The 20,645-nt window shown below is 33.4% G+C and overlaps 1 protein-coding gene across 1 annotated transcript in view; it reads right to left on the bottom strand.

Annotated features, from left to right (window-relative positions):
* LOC134839684 (neurogenic locus notch homolog protein 1-like) overlaps window positions 1–20,364 on the bottom strand; it is a 156,576-nt gene extending 136,212 nt beyond the window's left edge. Inside the window, exons 1-3 of the mRNA XM_063855306.1 lie at window positions 20,312–20,364; window positions 14,687–14,799; window positions 12,783–13,475 (exon numbers count right to left, since the gene is read on the bottom strand). Of these exons, the coding sequence (XP_063711376.1) occupies window positions 12,783–12,891 (109 nt within the window). The 5' untranslated portion in view covers window positions 12,892–13,475; window positions 14,687–14,799; window positions 20,312–20,364. The remainder of the gene's footprint in view (window positions 1–12,782; window positions 13,476–14,686; window positions 14,800–20,311) is intronic.
* Window positions 20,365–20,645: the final 281 nt, after the last annotated feature.

The raw sequence follows: 20,645 nt of genomic DNA, 5'->3' as shown, positions 1-20,645 counted from the left end.
ACACGCACACACACAAACACACATACGAACCCCATTCACACTCAATGTCAAGTGCAATATGATTTTTTCATCAGTTATTTGGAATAATTAGATAGCCTCCTCCTCAATTTGGAATACTCTATGCGTTTGTCGCATACTCTATGCGTTTGTCGCATACTCTATGCGTTTGTCGAAATTTTTATGCGGTAATAGAAAACTGGTAAAGACGCATATTAACTACAGTAAACCGGACAAAGTGCCAAAACAAGCATAAATTGCCCATAAGTTGCCAAAACAAGCATAAGTTGCCCAATTTTTGAAGAAAACTGAATATTTTTGGCTCGGTGTGGTTTTTGTTATTCAGTCAATTTTGCCAATCGAGAATTTAGTTTTCAACAAAAATTTTATACGCCATTGAAGATATCGACTTTCTGAGTTCCAATTTAGAAATGCGTTTTACCTCCGATTATTTTTTGTGAAGTTCAAATTGGCCATATTCTGGACTAAATTATGGACAAAGTGCCAGAACAAGCATAAGTTGCCCAATTTTTGAAGAAAACTGAATATTTTTGGCTCGGTGTGGTTTTTGTTATTCAGTCAATTTTGCCAATCGAGAATTTAGTTTTCAACAAAAATTTTATACGCCATTGAAGATATCGACTTTCTGAGTTCCAATTTAAAAATGCGTTTTACCTCCGATTATTTTTTGTGAAGTTCAAATTGGCATATTCTGGACTAATTTGTGCGCGCTTTGAAGAGTTCATTCATAATGCTGAGAGCGTAACGCGAATTATTTATGCGTGGCGAATTTTGTTGTTAAAACCGCCTCAGCCCAAAAACGTTTTGTTTTGCTGTTAAACCCATCCAAACAGCTCCCTCCTACATAAGAACACACACACACACACACAAACACACATACGAACCCCATTCACACTCAATGTCAAGTGCAATATGATTTTTTCATCAGTTATTTGGAATAATTAGATAGCCTCCTCCTCTATTTGGAATACTCTATGCGTTTGTCGCATACTCTATGCGTTTGTCGCATACTCTATGCGTTTGTCGCAAACTCTATGCGTTAATAGAAAACTGGTAAAGACGCACATTAACTACACTAAATCAGACAAAGTGACAAAACAAGCATAAGTTGCCCAATTTGTGAAGAAAACTGAATATTTTTGGCTCGGTGTGGTTTTTGTTATTCAGTCAATTTTGCCAATCGAGAATTTAGTTTTCAACAAAAATTTTATACGCCATTGAAGATATCGACTTTCTGAGTTCCAATTTAAAAATGCGTTTTACCTCCGATTATTTTTTGTGAAGTTCAAATTGGCCATATTCTGGACTAAATTATGCGCGCTTTGAAGAGTTCATTCATAATGCTGAGAGCGTAACGCGAATTATTTATGCGTGGCGAATGATCCGCCACAGCAAAATGGTTCCAAATTGACATGAGGCTAGCTAATTGGTCGCATTAAATTTGTACGACTCAACATTTTACACTTTGATATTGTCCAGAATTTATAAGTTTTCAATAATTTCTTTTCCCAAAAACTCTTCGATATGAATTAAAGGACAGTCGGAACATTCAGGGCCTCGCCTTGATATACGAGCAGTCTTGTTCTCATTTTGAGCTCAAACATCAGTATATTTCAGAAAGAATAATATGTCTAAACTGTTAATTAAATACCGAAATTGGTAGGGAAAAAAACAAACAAGCATAAATAAACCGGAAGTCGCACCATAAACAAACATAAATCCAGTTTGAAGCGTTAATAAATGATTGTCTTATCATTAGAGCCGGTACTTCTGAAAATGAAAAAAAAAGAAATATAACCATGTCATAACAAATTATGACCTCTCTTTTATATAACAAATCATGCTCACATAAAAAACGTATAATCGATTATGATCAATTATTACACGTGTGATTTTTGGATCATCTATGATAGGCTAAAACTGATAAATTATTTCCTATTTTTTTCTAATGAAGTATGAATCATTTTAATTAATTAAAACTGAAAAAATTCAATTGTAATCCTTTTTGTTTGCTCATTTTTTATCGACCTTGCATCTAAGTTGCTTAATTTTTGTGGTTTATATTAGACGTCGACTAATGTGCAATGTTCAAAAAAAACTGTTTAGCATTTATCAAATCACCTTAAATATGAAAAACACGCGACAAGATATCTATAAGTTGTGGGTTCGATCTCTAGATTTTTTTCTTTTTTTTTGCGTTTTTTCATTGGTAAGTATCTCTTTAAATCAGCACTAAATCAGTGCTGCTCAGCGTTAAGGTGTCATTTCATTTCAAATTGAGTTTTAATCTGAATGAAGTACTATTTGCTGTATTTCGTGTTCAGACTATCAAAATCTACCTATGCTGTGTACCAAAGTCTTTGTCAGCAAAGGGTTAATTAAAATGTCCAGCCATTTCTGTCTAACAAAAACCTAAACTGAACACAACTAGTCCAACGTTTTTTTTTCTACAACCGGAACAACGAACTGAAGACATATGTGAGCTACCTACATTAGAAAACTCATCACAAGCTTTAACTGTTGTATTTGGCTATTGTAAAGTGAATTTACATATTCCTAAAATCATCTGTTATTTCGATTCTAAGGAGCTGTGAAATTATTTCCGCAAACAATGGTACGAGTATCCGGTTCAGTACGGGTTCTTAGACAATTTTCTGGTAATCATGAAAACTTAATCACCCGGGTTGACAAAAAATGACTATTATACAAATTCATACTACTTCACACCAGCTGATTTAGGTGGTGGTGGGGGGGGGGGGGCGCCGGGGTGGGCGGACGCCTCTTCCCCCACCCCCTCTCGGAGATTCGACTCCCCCCTCCCCTGCCGACCCAAAGGGTCTCCCTTTTGTACTATTTTGATATATCCTTTTTTGGCTGAAATATCCCTTTGCACTATTTTGAGATATCCCTTTTTACGCCACAACATTTTCCAAAAAGTGCCTCAAAAGGCAGTTTTGGCATGTTTTTTTCTAAAACTTTGCCAGCACCGAAGAAAAATTTGCCAAATTGGAGTCTTTATAGTGCTTTGGGAAAGCTCAGAAAAGATATTTGGTCAACCTAAAAAAGGCCGACAAATTTTTGAAATGGTTTTGAAAATCTGCCCACGAGAAAATCCTAGATCCGCCCCTACCACTTCATAGGCCAAAAAAATAGTACAAAAATAGCATAAGAAGCATTTTTTTCATTTTATGAATATTTATAATAATCATTTTTTGCCACACTTTAGATTTAATTTTGCCGCTTTTTATCGCAAACCTTTTTTAAAATAGTATGTTTTAAAAATGAAAAAGTATTTGTTATACAATTTTCTTCTAAGAAAATTGTACGATAAGCACTTTTTTCTATAGACTCCACATATGAATTTGTATTATGGACATTTTTCTTGTATGGACGTCAACGCGGGCAATCAGCTTTGGCGCAGGGTGGTAAAAATTAAATGCAATTTAGTTCGATTATGTACATTTCATTTCGATACATTTTGTCAAATTTTTGATACATTAACTCAAATTTTTCCAAATTGAGAATTATTAAAGAGGAATTCTGAGAAATGTCTATTTATTTTAGATCACTCTTTTCCCTCCATACTTATTTTGACTGTTTAAATATCTGTTCCTGTCAGCTGGTACTAAACTATGTCAGCCGAGAAAAACCACAGAATACAACCAATGTAGAATTGCCAAAAATGTCGTAATTCACGACTAACAGAAAATCAGAGGAATACGTATTTTTTTCGACAGCCTCTACAAGGAATACCTAGACCGATTCTAGCACTGCTGTTTGAACAAATGTCACTTGAACATTCAAACAGAGAATCCGAAGATGAAAGGCCTTTTTTTACACCATTTGCAAGAAATACCGGACTAGAAAGATTTTAGGGTGTCACCCCACTCTTTAACCCTACGATATTTAACCCCCTATGTTTACACCCCCTATATTATAACCCCGAAACATGATAACCCCACAACAATTTAACCCCCTTTTAATGACGATTATCATTACAGCTTGATTGATAATATTTTGGTGTAAAATCAGTCAATGACAAAACGAGCGTGAAGAAGTCTTACTTTGATAGACAGTAGAGCCAAATTGACCTGGAATTTAAGCCAGTTTGCACTGGAAAAGGTTCATTTAAAATGAATCCTGATCTGGTGCATTGCTGGACGTGTGCAAAAACATCTGGTTTTCTCTCACTCAGAGAAGCATAACCCGGATGGCCCAAACTGTAGAAAAAACGGCAGAAAACAGGACAAAAAGATTTTGAAATAACCGTTTATGAGTGCAAAAGTGATGCGTACAATCAAAATTGATGGCACAAAAAGGAGACCGAGATTAAAAAAAAACAGCTTCAAAACCAAATTCGAACAAGGATAGCCGGTTACTGTGCAAGTAGCACAGAATGTTCCGACCATAGTTTTATAGTTTTCGAATGTTCCGAAAAAACTACAAGAAAAAACTTGTTTTCAAACTAGTGAAGTTTTTTCTGCGTGGGTTGAAAGAAAAAGTCTAAAGTAAAATTATATTTTAGACATAATTGGCACTCATAATAATGGCATCTTTAAAACAAACATTTAGAAAAAAAAGAGCTAGAAAAACAAACAAGAAAAAATCAAAAATAATTTCAAGAATATTTTTTTCACAATTTTGGCAGAAAATTTTCTTATGTTTTGAAGTTTTTAGTTCCCAAAACGGAGCTACAAAACTCTGAAAACTAATTTTACTTGCTAAAAATTAAGTTTTTATGGCTTAAATTTTGCCTAGCTAAGCTAACCCTGATCGCTCGCTTTAATCGCTCGAAATTAGACGAAAAAGAAAAAGTTTCGAACCGGTTTTTCGCGACACTAGAAAATTTTTTGGGAAGCTTTTAATGTTGCTCAAAGTACGACTGAAAAGGCTTTAATATGATATATTAGTCAACTCTGTCCGATGATTTTTGTGGAACCTGATTTTGCGTGAAAAACAAAAAGACAAAAACGGACCCAACCCGAATACGGAGTTCCTACCCATTTTCAAAAACAAAAACTGAACCTCAAACAAGAATTCATCGATATACCAAATGGAGCAAAGACATAAAACATTTGGAAGGCAGAGGGAGGGCGCAATAAAATTGAAAAAGAAAACCCAAAACTCGATTGCAAGTCTCAAAATGATTCAAAATGGATTTAAATTGGATTAGAATTGGCTTTAAAAGGGTTTGAAACATCTGTCAAAGTCTAATATTGATCCGATTGTCAAAAGAAGTAGGGACAATTTATAATCCTAACACCGTACCACTACTTATTCATGTGCAGCGAACGATCTCGCGCTACAAAATCGTTCTAAATTGATTTGCAGCGACCCCCTGCCGACCCAACGGATCATCACCATGGTACTCTTTTATGAAATCCATTCTGACTGACCGATCTTAAAGTTTTTGTAACTTATGTTTCAAAAAGTGCCTGAAAATGCTTTTTTTGGCCTGTTTTTTTTTCAAAATTTAATTTTCGGCGCAGAACTTATGGTCAAAATACGGCCCTGATAGTGATTTAAGAGAGCTCATAAAATACTAGATCCGCCCCTTCTAACAAGTATTTGATGCCTTTGAAGGACAATCGGAAAAAATAATTTATAGCCCTGATAAACGAGCATCCTTGGTTTTTTGAGGGCCAACTTTCAGTTTTCGAGTTTTTAAATAAGCATTTTTAAATCAAGCTTTTTACGTCTGAACGAAAAATTTTGATTTATTTGAACATTTGATTTATTTTTGTTATAAAATATGAGAGTTTGAAAGTCGCTAATTTAGCAAACTTGTGATAAGTAACGCTGGATATATTGCCTTTTTATAAAATGCATAAGCCGAGAAAAAAAAACCTTCTAAATCAAATGTAGGCAAGTGATTCGGTCTATTAATTAATCCAATTTTTGAAGAAAATGACGGAATGTTTGAGCTCGTGTGGCTTTTTCTCCAGAGCAATTTCGTCAAAAGTTTGTAGCATCCGAAATTTATCAAAGTCTTGAGCAAAATTGAAATACACTTTACCTGTGGTTTTTTTTGAATAGTTAAAACAGCGCCGAATTCGCCAAATTAGTTATGTGTGCTAAAAACGCTTGAGCGAAGATTTAATCCGTCTCAGAAATCATTCGAAATTGAGTTTGGCATGATACTTGGACTATTTCACACTTTGCTATATGCGAAGTATATCAATTTGTAATTAACAATGCGTGGGAGGGGATCATTTTTAATTAAAAAATCTCAAAACTTTGTAGTGATTTTTTTTTTCGTTTTTTTTTTGGAAACGAACGACTTTATCAATTTTTTCTAAAGCGAACGCTATTTCATAGATCTTAAAATCCAGTCAGAACAATCAGAGTTTGCCTTGATACGAGCGATGTCCTACAATACCAGACACTACTTACATCCCTTTGAGGTTATAAAGAGTGTGGGATAGGGGATAAAATGAAAACATATATAAATTTCGATTATTTGATCAATGTAAATTATCGAAAACAATCAAAGTAAATAATCAGTGAAAATAATTGATCAATGCTTCGCCCTGAAACTTATTCGGCCCAAAACTGTTTTTTTTAAACGTATCAAAAGTTGTTCAAAACTGGTCGGTTGATTTTATTTTCAGCAAAATAAAAACTTAATTTTCATTTTATCATACTTCTATGCATTCAGAAAATTTCAATAAAAATTTAAAATTGTTTCGGTTTTGATCTCTACGCATTGCATTACAAAAAGAGTCCTTCAAAAACAAAAAAAGACAAAATGTAACAGAATGTCCGTATTATAGATAACGTGAGGTTTCGATTTCTTCTTTCAAATATAAATTGATTTTTTGACAACATAACGTTCGAGGTATTTGGAATCTGGTCTGCATCTTGAACCAGTTTATTGACATGTATGTTGATTTTCAATGTTTTATAGTTGACCCGGGGGAGATCGCGTATTGATCGCCCCAGTCTGTGAATGTTAGAAGTTTTGAATCGATCAGGATTTGAACCCCATCTGAAGAAGTCTCATTTGGTGCACATTTCAGAAGGTATACTCATCAATTATGCGACTATGAAAAACCAATGACAACATCGAAACATTTTAAAAGTTAAAGTGACGATTGTTTCTTTGGGGTTATTAAAGGTTCGTTTTTGCCCTGTTTTTGTTTCTTAATCAATCGATTGCACAGGTGAAAACATCATTTTCAGTTGGTTCAAAAACACATTAGCAGAAGATGGAGTTGGAAAAGTATGTTTTGTATTCAAAATGGATCATCACCTGATTTTGAGACCGGATTCAAGTCAGCATGCATGCTGGGTTTTCTTGTCAACTGTTGGCTCAGACACTTCAAAGACTTATTCTATCCCGTCTCTCAATTGCAAGTGCTTGTTCATCCATGCGTCACATGATCAAAATCGACCTCGATCTATATTTTTAAAAGCGCAAGAGCGTACTACGACCTTCGATTACGTAACATGGTGAATGTTGTATAAAATGGGGAAATGTACAAATTGTAGGAAGTTTATTTTTTCTAAATTGGATATAGATAAAAAGAGATGATTATTTCTAAATCTTGCGACCATTTTTTTACAAAAAATTACGCATAATTTGTGTAAAATTTTGGCCAACTAAACTTCAGCAGAAATCGTTACTTTTTATTTTAAAATTCAATAATTGTGCTTTCTAATAATATTGCGAGGAACATGTGGAGCAATCCCTCTTCCCATATTTGCTTAGATTGGAGAATGTTCACATGGGCTCGAAGTGATAAAGCTTAAAATAACTTTCATAAGCATGAAATCTAATAAATAATCTATTCATTGTCCCAGATATCAGTAACAGGAAATTAAAGAAATTCATTCGGAGCTTTTTCTGCGAAACTAGTCTAACGGATTCTTCTCTAAATGAACAGCACAACTCATACAGGTCGATTAACAGCTACAATTGATTATCAAAAACATAACAAGACTGCTCGTATCAGGGCGAGGCCCTGAATGTTCCGACTGCCTTTTCAGGTCTGTTGAGCAGTAATAATATGAAAAAATTTAATGTAATACAAAGGTGTAGTTTTTTTATTTTGAGTTTTTTCGTGAAACTCATCCCACCACACGCCATACTAAGTACAAAGAGATAGATTTCAATCTTAGTAACAATTCAAATTTGGCAAAAAAGCTTCCTCCAAATAATTTGGAACAATTTCTAAGACGGATTAAATCTCCACTTACGCGTTAATAGCGAGAAATATATCGCGCATTAATTGTCCCAAATTGGCCAAAATGGCAATCTTCAAACCCCCATAACTTTACAAAAATTGATCACAGGTGAAATATCTTATAAAATTTTTAGCTCAAGACAACAAAACCTTTCGAATGATGTAAGAAAATTCCGTCAAAAATGTCTAGTTAAAAAGTCGAATTTTGTCTAAAAAAACCACCCCGAGCACAAATCTTCCGTTACTTTCGTCACGAAAGTCGGAACACTAACAAAAATATGAAATTGTTAGTTCACAAAAAATAGTAATTTATCAAGGAGATCCAGTTACTGTGCAAGTAGCACAGAATGTTCCGACCATAGTTTTTAAAAACAACATGAAAAAAAAGAAATTTTCAAATGAGTGTAATTTTTTCTGCGTGATGTGATATAAGACAAAAAATCAAAAATTTTAAACCGGTTTTTCTCAACACTGGGAAAAGTTTTTTGAAATTTTTGAAAGGGGTTCGACTCACGATTGTAAGGGCTTTAATATGAAATATCACTCAATCTAATAGTCCTTTGTTATTTCAAAAGAAGAACATGAAAAGTTGCAATATCAGGTGATTGCTGGAAATGCTTATTTTATAAGCCGCTAGTAAAAAAAACTAAGGAAACGGAAATTCTTTTGAGAATCTTAGTAAAATCTTCCATGATTTCGATTTCTTCCAAAACACCCAGTTGAGGTCCTGCAAAATGCTTGTAAGAATTTTCACATTTCTGATTTGTAACAATTTTATAAACTTTTGAATTGGTTCTTCCGATTTCAACCCTTCGCGATGCGGGATTATATAAAATAGTGCAAGCAAAAAAATCCGGGTAATCGGATTCATTTTTGAGAGATTAATAATTGAAAACAAGCCTAGTTGATTGCTTTGCCAGTAGCCCAAAAACTTTCGACAACGAAAATCGCTGATTTGTTCAAATATTGTTCATTTGTTGGAATCTGTTTGGTGCGTAGGGAGCTCTTAAGTTTCTTGATAAAATTTGTGCTAGTCCATAATAGGTTTTACGATTAAGCATCAAAGCATTTTCAAATATTCAAATATCTAAAACAAAACTATACTTAGCCCTTTCAGTAATTTTTTTAACCTCAGATAGGTATGCCAATCTCAAGTTGATACTTTTTATTGAACATCAATTCGAGCCCGGGTTGAAGTTGCATTGCAATTCAGAAAAGTATCATGATGTAGAAAATATATAGAATTCCGATTTCAATCTTACAAGATGTGAGATTATAAAAAAATGTTCATTGTTATTGCACTGTTTTGTTAGGGATGATAGATCAGGGTAATTTGCATCCATGTTTCATTGATGAATCAGAAAATTGACATCCATGTTTCAGCCATGATTCATGGATGAAACATCATTTCAATTTTCATCCGAGTTTCATAGCTGAAACATGTACAAACATCACTAAAGTGTTTCTGCAAAATGAATGAAATATAGATGCAAAAAAAACGAAAGATCTCTGATACATTTCTGAATTGCAATACAATTTCAACCCGGGAGATACTTAAAATAATCGAGTTAATCCTCAAACACAGTTCAGGTGCAAATTTAACTCGTACCTAGTATAAGCGCAAGGTAGCGAAGCAGAGTATGCGATAGTAATTTTCCAATTCGTGTGATTTTCTCTTAAAAAAATTAGCTTTAAATGTTAATTGGCTGAAACATATCTCTGCATTGTCTCAATAATTTTGGCAAAACTTTCTTAACTTCAGATCGGCCTCTGAATGTCTATCCGTGCCAAAATTTCCAGTGTCTCGCCAATCATTTATTCGCAAAAAATTAATGCTGAAAATTGAAAACTTCACACTAATTGCATCGACACCAGTCTTTGTGTTGTTTCGGTCGACTTTTTTTGCTTCAGTTCAAAAATTTTAACAAGATTGCTCGTTTGAACCCATACTACCTATTTCCACGAAGCATTTGGTCGGAATCTTATTGGAGTTGGTTTGAAGTAAATTGCTTGCTCGTCAGAAAAACTCGACATTTTGAAATCAAAAATAAATTGCAAGGATGGAATAAGATCTTCAACCGCCGAAAACTTTTTAACACTTTGATCAAATTATTGCTTTAATTTAATGAAAAACTCTTGAACAAAAAATCGGGTTAAAAATAAATTTGAGAATTTGTTCGAAACACTTTTTCAAAGAATAACTTCAAAGTTTTCTAGTGTGAACTTCGATTAAGTTTCTAGGATATAAATAACATTAGGGCTTGAAAAGAAAAATTTGTAAATCAAAGAACAAGCCAAACAGAAAAACTTCCAGTTAAAGACATTTCAGTTTGCGTATAACGAATTTAATCAACTAGAAATCAAAACAAAAAAAAACATATTTTGTGCGCATCAATTAACAGGAGAACGTTCTCTTATTTTTGGCGCAGATCAGCCCAAATATCCAGCTTTTTTGCAGAACATATCCAAATTTTTTTGACATTTGATTCAAATTTTATTCAAAATTCCGACAAAAATAAAGTAGAAAATGGGAAAAATCTTTTTTTTTCTAATAGAATTGCTAATGTAGTTATCATATACGTGCTCTCATGAAGAAAAAAATTTCATAAATTTTCACTAAATTCTTCAAAATGTTCGGGAAATTGTGGAGCCTGTTGTAACTACTGGTTTGGCAGAAAAAGTCATCTCTGTGTTGAACATGCTCTAAATGGTTTTTTGAAACCAGGGGCGGATCTAGGATTTTCACGAGGGGCGGCGAATTTTAAAAAAAATTGAAAATTTTGACGACCTTTTTTTTAAGTCGACCAAATTGATTTTCCGAGCTCTCCTTAAGCACTAAAAAGACGGTGTTTTGGCCAAATTTTCTGCGCCGCAAATTTTTGATGAACAAACAGATCAAAAAAGCCGTTTTTGGGCACTTTTTGAAAGCTTCTTTTTAAAATTTTCTTAAGTTTTAACCATCAATTTAAGCTTCATCTTCTGGAAAGGTTTCAAAAAAGTGTGAACAGATTTAGTCGGCGGATGCGCCTGTCAGACCTTCGAACCCTTGACCACCGAAAAGGCCCCCTTTTGGTAGTATTTGACGAAATCCTCTTTTGGTTGACCAACCCAAACCTTGGCACTAGCGGCGCCTTCGTCGCCAAATATTCATCAAAATTTGTGGGGTCAAAATATTTTTAGAAAAGGGTCTAAGAAATTTTTTTTCAAATTTTTGCCATCGGCGTGGAAAATTTTTGCAAATAAGGTCTTTATAGAGTTTTGCAAATACTTGGAAGACACTTTTACCTAGCTTAAAAAACGGTCGACAAAACTGCTGAACTTTTTTGGAACCCCCTTTTTTTAGAATATCCTGGATGGCCTGTGTGGAGGTCATTCAAAACTTGAAGTTTTTACTATTAACATTGTAAGGCACTTTTCTTGTTTGAGTTTTTTTTTTGATGTGGACTACCACATAATAGAAACAGAGATCATACTTTTGAACTACATAGTTCCGAGAAATCATTAAAATAACATTCAATTCTAAAACCGTTTTAAATGATTTTTCACTTTAAAAACGCTCGCTAACCCTGTCAAAAAAATGCTGATCCATGAATTGATTAATATGAATCGCATGGACTTCCAGAAATCCAGATTCGTCATTTTTTAAGTTTCAATTGTTTTCAAGTAAAAACAGAGAATTGCCCGGACCAAATCAATATTAACCGCCAACAATCAGGGAGTGCCCAAAAAACGACTGAGTTAGCATATTGAGCTCCGCTCAGCTGTACAAATTGCGCAAAAAAAGAACGATAAATTGATTTCATTTACACTGTTCGTTATGCTTTTAACTGAGAATCTCTTTTTCGTAAAAACTGTACGGCTTGTTAGAACTTACAGGATAACATCTCAAGATTTCACTTTCAGTTTCTTCTAATGCGGTACACCTTAAGAGTCCTGATCAAAGACCAAGTCTTCTGCTGGTATATTCATGGTGAGACTTTTGGACAAAAGTTATCGTCAAATTTCATACTGTCACCACATAAAATTAGTTTCTAATGATTGTATAAACGTTATTTTCACGCGTTGTTTTGAAGTCTATCGCTATTTCTGGAACTGATTTTACTAAAACATATTTTTTATATTGATTGAAACTTTGCTAGCTTGTGAGCTAAAAAAAAGTTTTCTTTTAAAAAAAAAATTTTTTTTCTAGGATTAAATGAATGCTCGCTGCCGTAATTTTCAATCTATGAAAAAGACGAAAACAACCCTCAGTTTAGTTGACTGAAAAAAAAACTAGGAGCAAAAACCTAAAAATGGAGCTCGTTTTTCGGTGCATAAACAAGTCCAATAAGACTAAAAATTTTAAAATACCAAAAACTATATTATGCATAGAATTTATCAAGGAGTTTTCCTGTTTTTTTTTGGTTGTTGGCAGCCGAAATATAAGTATTCTTAGTTTATTTATAGCCTGAAGAACGACTCCAGGGACATAAGCTAATCTCTGCTATGTCTTTCAGCGCCTATGGTGCCTCACCTAGAAACATGTCGAATAAAAGAAGGCAAGTCGAATAGCCAATTAAGGGCTTAATTGGGACTTACCTGTTTTTTGGCAGACGACCAGAGGCGAACAGCAGAGCAGGAGAAGAAGGAGGAGGAGAAAATGGGAGGGAGAAGTGATGATCTCCACGTGAAATCTCTTCTTCATCATCTTCTTCTCTTGTTTGCGTTCACGCGTGTTGAGAAGGAAGTATAAGTGAAAGAAAAGTAAACTGATGATGCAATTTTGGAGTGTTACGTAACAGGTTACACAATCAGCAAAACATACCAACAAAAACCCGAAAATGAGAGCAGGGCAAGCGAACAATCAGTCATTGTTAAACAAATTTAGAGAAAAGATCATTTAACAAACTAAAAATAAAGATATCCATCCAATACAATGAACTGACGGGCGATATAATTGTGGTCGAAAAAAGGGAAAATAATAAGGTCAAATATTCTATTGGGCTAGCAGTCTTTTTGTTTTTATTTACCCTGTTTTTCATGCCATATAACTTGAGAATAAAGTGGTGAAAATATTATTCATAAGTGGGTAACGAATAATAAATGATGAATAAAAAAATTGAAAATGCGATAAATGTGAACTATATTGAATATTTTGGGAGGTGAGTTTAAAACAATAGAGTCATTCGATGTATATAACAGTGAATTGATTTTGAAATAGCCGAGCTGGAAGCCAAGTTTTGACATCAACAGTCAGTCAATTGTTGTTTTCCTTCCCACTATCAATTTTTCCTAAAACAGAGCACTTCTTTGTATTTTTTATATTTTCTTTATATTTTTTCAAAAATTACGATTTAACTTTCATTTTAGTCAGCAAAACTTAAGCACAGTTGTCGAATAAAATTTTTAAAACGTTTTTCAAAGAACAATTTTCACAGAAAAAAGTTTTTTGATCAGTTTTGAATTGACAGAGGATTTGGCAAATCAATCATTTAAAATTAAATGAAAACATCCGTAGCAAGTTGAGGTAAAAAACAGGTCGGTATCTGGGTTTGCACGTCAAAGGTTTTATTACATATAAATTAGGTAAGCTTTATATGTTTGACTGTGAAATTATGGTAAAAAGTGAAAAGAAGCTGCGCGACAATACGCAGACAAAAAGAATAGGGTTTTAATATAATAGAGCTGCGCAAATTGTTCAACAATGAGTAGTTGTTTTAAACAGTGAATTTAATTCAAGTACGCCTGTTTTAGTTCGATGGTGTCTGTAGCACACAGGGCAGGGCGTTCGGTAGAGGGTTGCTTGGTAAAATCAGAATAATATCCCAAGCTTGGATAAAAGAATGAAGTTGCGCATGGTATAGTGTATGGTAATAATGATGGATAGTAGGTGGTTTGATTCAGTAGAAAGAGAGAGGGATACTTATACTTTGTATAAGAAGTGTATAGGGGGTGGCATGATTTTGACGGGTACTAGTTGACGGGTACTAGAAGGGCTCTGCAGGGCTGCATGTGCGAGAATATGGAAAAGCCCTTACTGCTGTCGAATATTAATGAGATCAATCGTGAATAAATTGCATTAACTGCTTTTCAAGTCTGCTTTAAAAAAAAGGAACTCAATGATACTGCTACCGGCACCATATAGCTATACTACTCACACTTAAGTTGAATATATTCATCAAACAGCTATTATACTCCCATATTCGATGGACCAAATAGAAAAGATAGGTGAAATATGCTTGATAAAAAAGTGATAAAAATTCTAATTTGTCCAAATTTACCTTTGCAAAAGAAGAAACAAAAAGGATGAAGATCAGCAATAGAAATTCATAAAATGCAGTAATCAGAGCTAAATGGTCGCGGATGATGATTTGAAAACAGGTACTTCAGAAAAGACTTAACTTTAACTCATCAAATATGAGAAATAAAGAATAAATCGTCATTATACCGAAATGTGTTATATTTCCACTTCTCTCAAAATAAGCTGTAATGACTTTAGTTACCTGTGAGAGAAGATAGATGCAATTTTTCAGTTGGTTGAATAATGAACACATCGATTATTTTTTACTCAACCGCTGTTCCATTTCTGACTTCAGTTCTTCAGTGCATCTTGTGTCTGAAACGAATTCCACTTTTTCAGCTAATGTCGGATTAGTCCGCGCTAAATCTCGGTTTATAACGGACGTATAATGAAAACTACTCCATAAAATGACCTAAGTTCAATTCCACCACGTAAACTGTAATCACAACAAAGCGCGGAAAAACATCCGAAATTTGATATTTCCTGCTGGATATTTGTTTTTATAGGATTAAATGAATGCTCGCTGCCGTATTTTTCAATCTGTGAAAAAGACGAAAACAACCTTGTTTGGTTGACTGAAAAAAACTAGGAATAAAAACCTAAAAAAAAGAGTTCGTTTTTCGGTGCATGAACAAGTCCAATAAGACTAAAAAATTGAGAATTTTGGGCAAAAAGTCTAAAATATTGTAGCCAACTCACCAGCGGAAAAAACTTTAAAAAATGTCGAATTTCTAAAAATTAATTGTTGTTTTCAAATTGACACGAATGGCTGATCAAAATTAATTTAAATGAAAGCTTCATTCAGGTTTAATTTTGTTCTAAACTATTTCTTTTTCAATTCAGGCTAATATATTCTCATTTTTTTGAGTATAAACAAGAAACACATAAAAATAAACTAAAACAAACATAGCCGGTTCTTGTGCAAGTAGCGCAAAATGTTTCGACCATATTCGTAAAAACTGCTGAAAAAGTTTTACAAGAAAGCAAAAAAAAAGTGAAAAGAAAACGAGAAAGTTTTCTTCAGCAGAAAACCTTTAATGCCAAAGGAGCGCTAATCGAAACTTGCAAAACTGGAATTCTTTAGGTGAAACAAGTCTTTTGTACCCTAAACAGCGAACTTAAGTTTTCATGTAAGGAGCGTTACTTTATTGCTTTCTAGTTCGAATATGAAATCGAAAAACAACTTTTCTCAACAATGGAAATAATCTTAAAAAATGTTTTAACTTCATTCGATTGACGACTGAAAAAAGGTCATTTCGATATATAATTTGACTCATTCCGATGATTATTTGTATACCTCGTTTTGCATGGAAACCAAAAAAAAAGAAAAACTAAAACATACCCGAATAAAAAGTTTCACTCCAATTTCAATGGTCAGAACAATACTTAAAATGAGAAAAAAATACTGGAATTTTTCCCGGAAAAACTGTAATAAAAGATTTTTGCAAAATCAAAGGGAAGAAATAACTAATTATTCATATTTGCTTATTTCCAATCAAAAAGAATTCAAGACTCAGAAAGCAAAACATTTAGCTGGAAGAACTTGCAAATAAAAACTTTCATTCTTTATTTGATTAAAAACAAAATCTTTTTTTTTTTCAGTTTTTTTATTAAAAAATTGAAAATAAATAGTAAGCAAAGTATTTAAAAACAAAACAGAATCAGCCAAATGAAAACTTCAAGCAGAATGTCACGCCTATTCAAGCACAATATCAAACTTAACGACAACTTTGTTAACAAAATAAAGACACCGGTGTGATTTCATTTAAATTCAACGATTAGTAATACTCTTGAATATTTAAGAATTACGCCAATCCAATCACCACCTCTCTTAACTACTTCATCCAAAAACTCATGTTAATTTCTGGAGACTATAAGAAAAAACGAATATGAAAAGATAATTGCAACTGCATAAGGAGAGTCAAAAAACTTATAAAACAGTCAAGCAAGGTTTCATAAAGGTGACATTCCGATAATAACTTTTCTTCTGACACAATTAAATCATTGCCGCTTAAGCAGCGAAGATTCCCAAAAGCGGCTTTCTCGATTGGGCACTCAACTTCAGAGTTGATAGGGTAGATTTTGAGAAGTGCAGTCAATAAATCATAAAATTTTTCGAAAACAGTCAAATTTGCAAAATTTGGAATTTACTCAAATTTTCAAAATTTGGGTTCTTGTGGAAAAAATATTGAGCTTACGCGCTGACGCAGAGGAGCTTCCTAAGGCCATTAGTTTCATTGAACTCAAAATCTCACATTTGAGAGATTGATTTATGAGAATACGAAAAATATCCAAGTTTATGGGTCAAATATTCCTTTGACTTAATACATAGACTTTTTCGAAGGATGTCGACAATGTGGCGAGCTAAAAAGAGACTGATTGTTCATGCAAGCACACATGGGAGTAGGCTGTTAGTCAACGAAAACATGTTTTCGGATACCTGTTTTTCGGTTTGGAAATTTAAAACTTTTAAAAAAAGTGAAATAATTTTTCAGTGCGATTTAAAAAACTCAGTTATGTGAAAAAACACAGTTTCACATAATTTTAGGCAGAGGTGAAGCCAAACTTCGCATCACTGCGATACACAAACGAATGACTATGATTACCGGAAATGAAAAGAGAAATCAAAAACTGAAGTTTAAAAAATCATGAAAATTGCAAAAAAGGACAAAAATTCCTGAAACAAAAAAAATTGTATAACAGGAATTTTTACAAAAAACTTTCACAATGCTAAAAAGCAATCAAACCTTTTTGCGGGACTTAAACGGACAAAGTTTAGCAGACACGAAATTTTCAGTTTCAATGTTCAGTTTCGATGAAAAAACAGGTCCCGACCGAAATCGAAATTCTGAGATTTTTCGTGTCAAGCATTGATGGTACCACTGCACTAAATGTACAGAACATTCCTCGATTTTATAAAGACAACAATTTCAAAAACTTATGTGAACAGAAGGAAAAAAATTTTAAAAAGCAAAATATTTTGGAACTCAATTACTTGCCCAAAACAAAACTCAAAAACCTGCGGTTTGGTATTCCAGTTTGATAAAAAAATAAACTTTTGAGTAAAAAATGTCCAAATTTTAGGCAATTTTGGTGCTGCAGTAACTATGCGGATAAAAAAGCAGACTAACAAAAGTTTTTCGACGCGCGGACAACTTTCAGTTTACAAAAAATCAGGTCCTGGCCGGATTTATACCATTGACCTTTGTTTTTATAGGCAGGTGATGTGTTGATTTTTAGTCACATGCGCAAGTTTTTGTCTAACTTTTGATTTTGTTTGAATCACAGTTAAAGTTTTCAAGTGATTCTATTGAACTTGTAGGTAACCAGAAAAAAATATATTCTGATTTGATAGCGCTTGCTAACCGCAAGCGTATAAAGTTGTCCCGGTGTCAAAAAAACCGGTTTGAAATTTTAGTTACAATCTAATTTTGAGCGAGTAAAGCAAGCGAGCAGGCTTATTATAGAAAGATGAGCAATGAAAATTTTAATCTAGCTTAAGTCGACAACGATTAAACCGAAAAAACCTCAGCAGAAAATTAATATCAAAATTACAAAATTATACATACAATAGTATGAGTTCTAGATACAGCATGCAGTAGCAACTAGTATCCTTGCATGCGATAGTTAAAGTTGATTTTTCTTGAAATTGAGCTTGTCATCCTCATAAGTGATTCAATTGATTTTGTTAAACTAGTTGTTTACTCAAAAAAGTCTATATTCCGGTTGGACAGCGCTGACTAAATCGCAAGCGTAAAAAAACCTGTTTTATTTTAAAAAAATTTCAGAAAAACATACCAAATTAGACAAGTGAATTTTAAAAAAGCAACGGACCAGCAACATTGAAATAGCCTAGGACCAACAATTTGAATGCTAAAACAGCAACGGACCTGTGAAACTACAATGAACAAAGTTTGCTTACAGCATGCGAAAATTCAGTGATGTGGCAATTTAAATTTAAATTTTCCGAAAAAGACTCACAACTTTCCGAAATTTTTTTATACATACTTAAAAAACGAGACTCGAACCCCAGACTTTGGAGTGAAAAAACTATCGCGTTACCTGGAAGTTCATAAGGTTGACTATTGAAGCAGGAGCAACTTCTTGTATGAAAAGTTGCGTACAAAAAAAAGTCTATTTTCCGATTGCAAGACACTTGCTCTCATAAATGTATTTGTTTGAAATAATTTTGGTCAATTTAATTCCGATACCGTATATGAGTTTCAAACTCATGAAAGTTTCATGTTTCAATTTTTTTCTAGTAATTCAACAGCAATTTGAACAAAAACACCTGTGTAATTTTAGCCTTTGATTTGGTTTTTTCTACGATGTTTGAAGAGTTTGAAAACTTTCTAAAACAAAAGTAATCAAAACAATCGTCATGAAGTTTGTTTCGGGTTTTTTGTTCTAATGTTCCCCAGTATTATGGTAGCTAGCTCTCATAAAAAAAACATGCAAAGAAAATCTCACACACGCACTTCTTCTCAACAACAAACGCTGCTTACATCCAAATTTCAGATCACATTTATAAAATTGTTTTCGGTAGACGAGTAACAACAGAGCTGTCTCGGGTTTCAACTTTATAATACCATCTTGTTTCAAGCGAGCTCTCGTTGTTAGACCAATTACAAAAGTTATTTGAACATTAGATTCTCGTTCAGCTTGTTCGAAAACCGACAAAAGTATAGCGCATAGGAAAGTATTTACAAAAAAAAAACAGTTTTAGTGAGAATAGGATGCAGGGATTCCTGAGAATGATGGAAGCTCGAAAAAATTGTTTTTGCGGCTTTGAGTCAGTGATTTTCCAGAGGATATTAAAAATTCGTCAAAGTTTTGTCAATCCAAGTTAATCCAGAACACCAAATCTCATTTAAAAAGTTATTTAAGCTGACCCGGACTAAATATCAACCCTATTTTGAACCAGTTAAAGTGCAACACATTAGATTTTGAATTGCGTAAAAGCTCCGAATGATTCTTTTTTTACTGTCACGATTAGCAAAAAAAAACATATAGGGTCTTTTCCTAGAAAAATTCTTTCGATTTTAGTTTCTAATATAGGGAAATTAAAGCATCTCAAAAGGTTGAAATGAACGTAGGTATATTAGGTTGCTGAAAATTATGGCTGGCGAACAACAAATTATCAGTGGAAAAAATATATAAATTTTAGAAGGCGCAATCTGAGTTGAAATTTCCGAGGCTCAGTTGAGAAGCAAAGTTTGTATTTTATCATTGGAAAACACTCCATGCACTCTCATCCTCTTTGTGTTTTGGAATGCATTGATGATGGTCAATCGGTGTTTTTCAGATGTATGAATAACGGCTGAGGAGCTTCAAACCATTCCAAATTAGACAATAATCTTGAATATATATAGTTGGTGTCTTTCCGAAAAATACGATACATACTTCACTTGTAAACTTGAGCCTTGGAAGTCCCAATTTAAACTGATTCTTGCCAAAATCTTTGAAACAAGTCTCATCATGAAATATATTTTAGGTTTCTTTTATTTAAGGCTGTTAGAGAATTACAGATCCGCAGTTCTGCGAATTTCCATTTACCATATTTTTTATCAGACAAAAAATTATTTTCTGTGTCAACTTACTCAATTTGGATTACAATTTAGATACTCTTAACCTATGGGTGACATTAAAATATGTTGAAAATCTGCAGGTATGCAAATACTAAAAAATTAAAGCGACTATTGTTTGTTTTGCGCTGTTTTTGCCAGAGATTAAAACCAATTTCTGCAAAAAAAAACAAGTAATGATTTTATAAGAAAGCAAAAAACAACCAGTGATTTTATAAGAAAGCGAAAAAGCTAAAAGATACCTGGTGTGGATAGAGCAAGTTGGATTATAATCGTGGCTAGTGTATCTCAGAGAATAAAAGCATTAGGATTGCAGTCACAAGAGAGTGAGACACTGGTTCTTAATCCGTACTTAAATGCTGCTGACGTTGAACCAGCAAAATAGGAAGCTAAAATTAGTTAGTGTCAATATTTGCATCGATGTAAACAACGAAATGAAAATCATGAAAATGAAATATAAGAATGGTGGTTTTTCTAAAGCAAAAACAAGTTAAAACTTAATGTAAAACGTTGCACACAAAAAAATTGATTACACTTTGTAGAGGTAATATTTGATTATGCATGATTTATTTTGTA

The sequence above is a fragment of the Symsagittifera roscoffensis genome, chromosome 2 (genome assembly GCF_963678635.1).
Source record: "Symsagittifera roscoffensis chromosome 2, txSymRosc1.1, whole genome shotgun sequence".
In the NCBI taxonomy this organism is placed as follows: domain Eukaryota; kingdom Metazoa; phylum Xenacoelomorpha; order Acoela; family Convolutidae; genus Symsagittifera; species Symsagittifera roscoffensis.
Note: the sequence above shows the minus strand (reverse complement) of the source record. Positions and strands in the feature narration are given on the sequence as shown.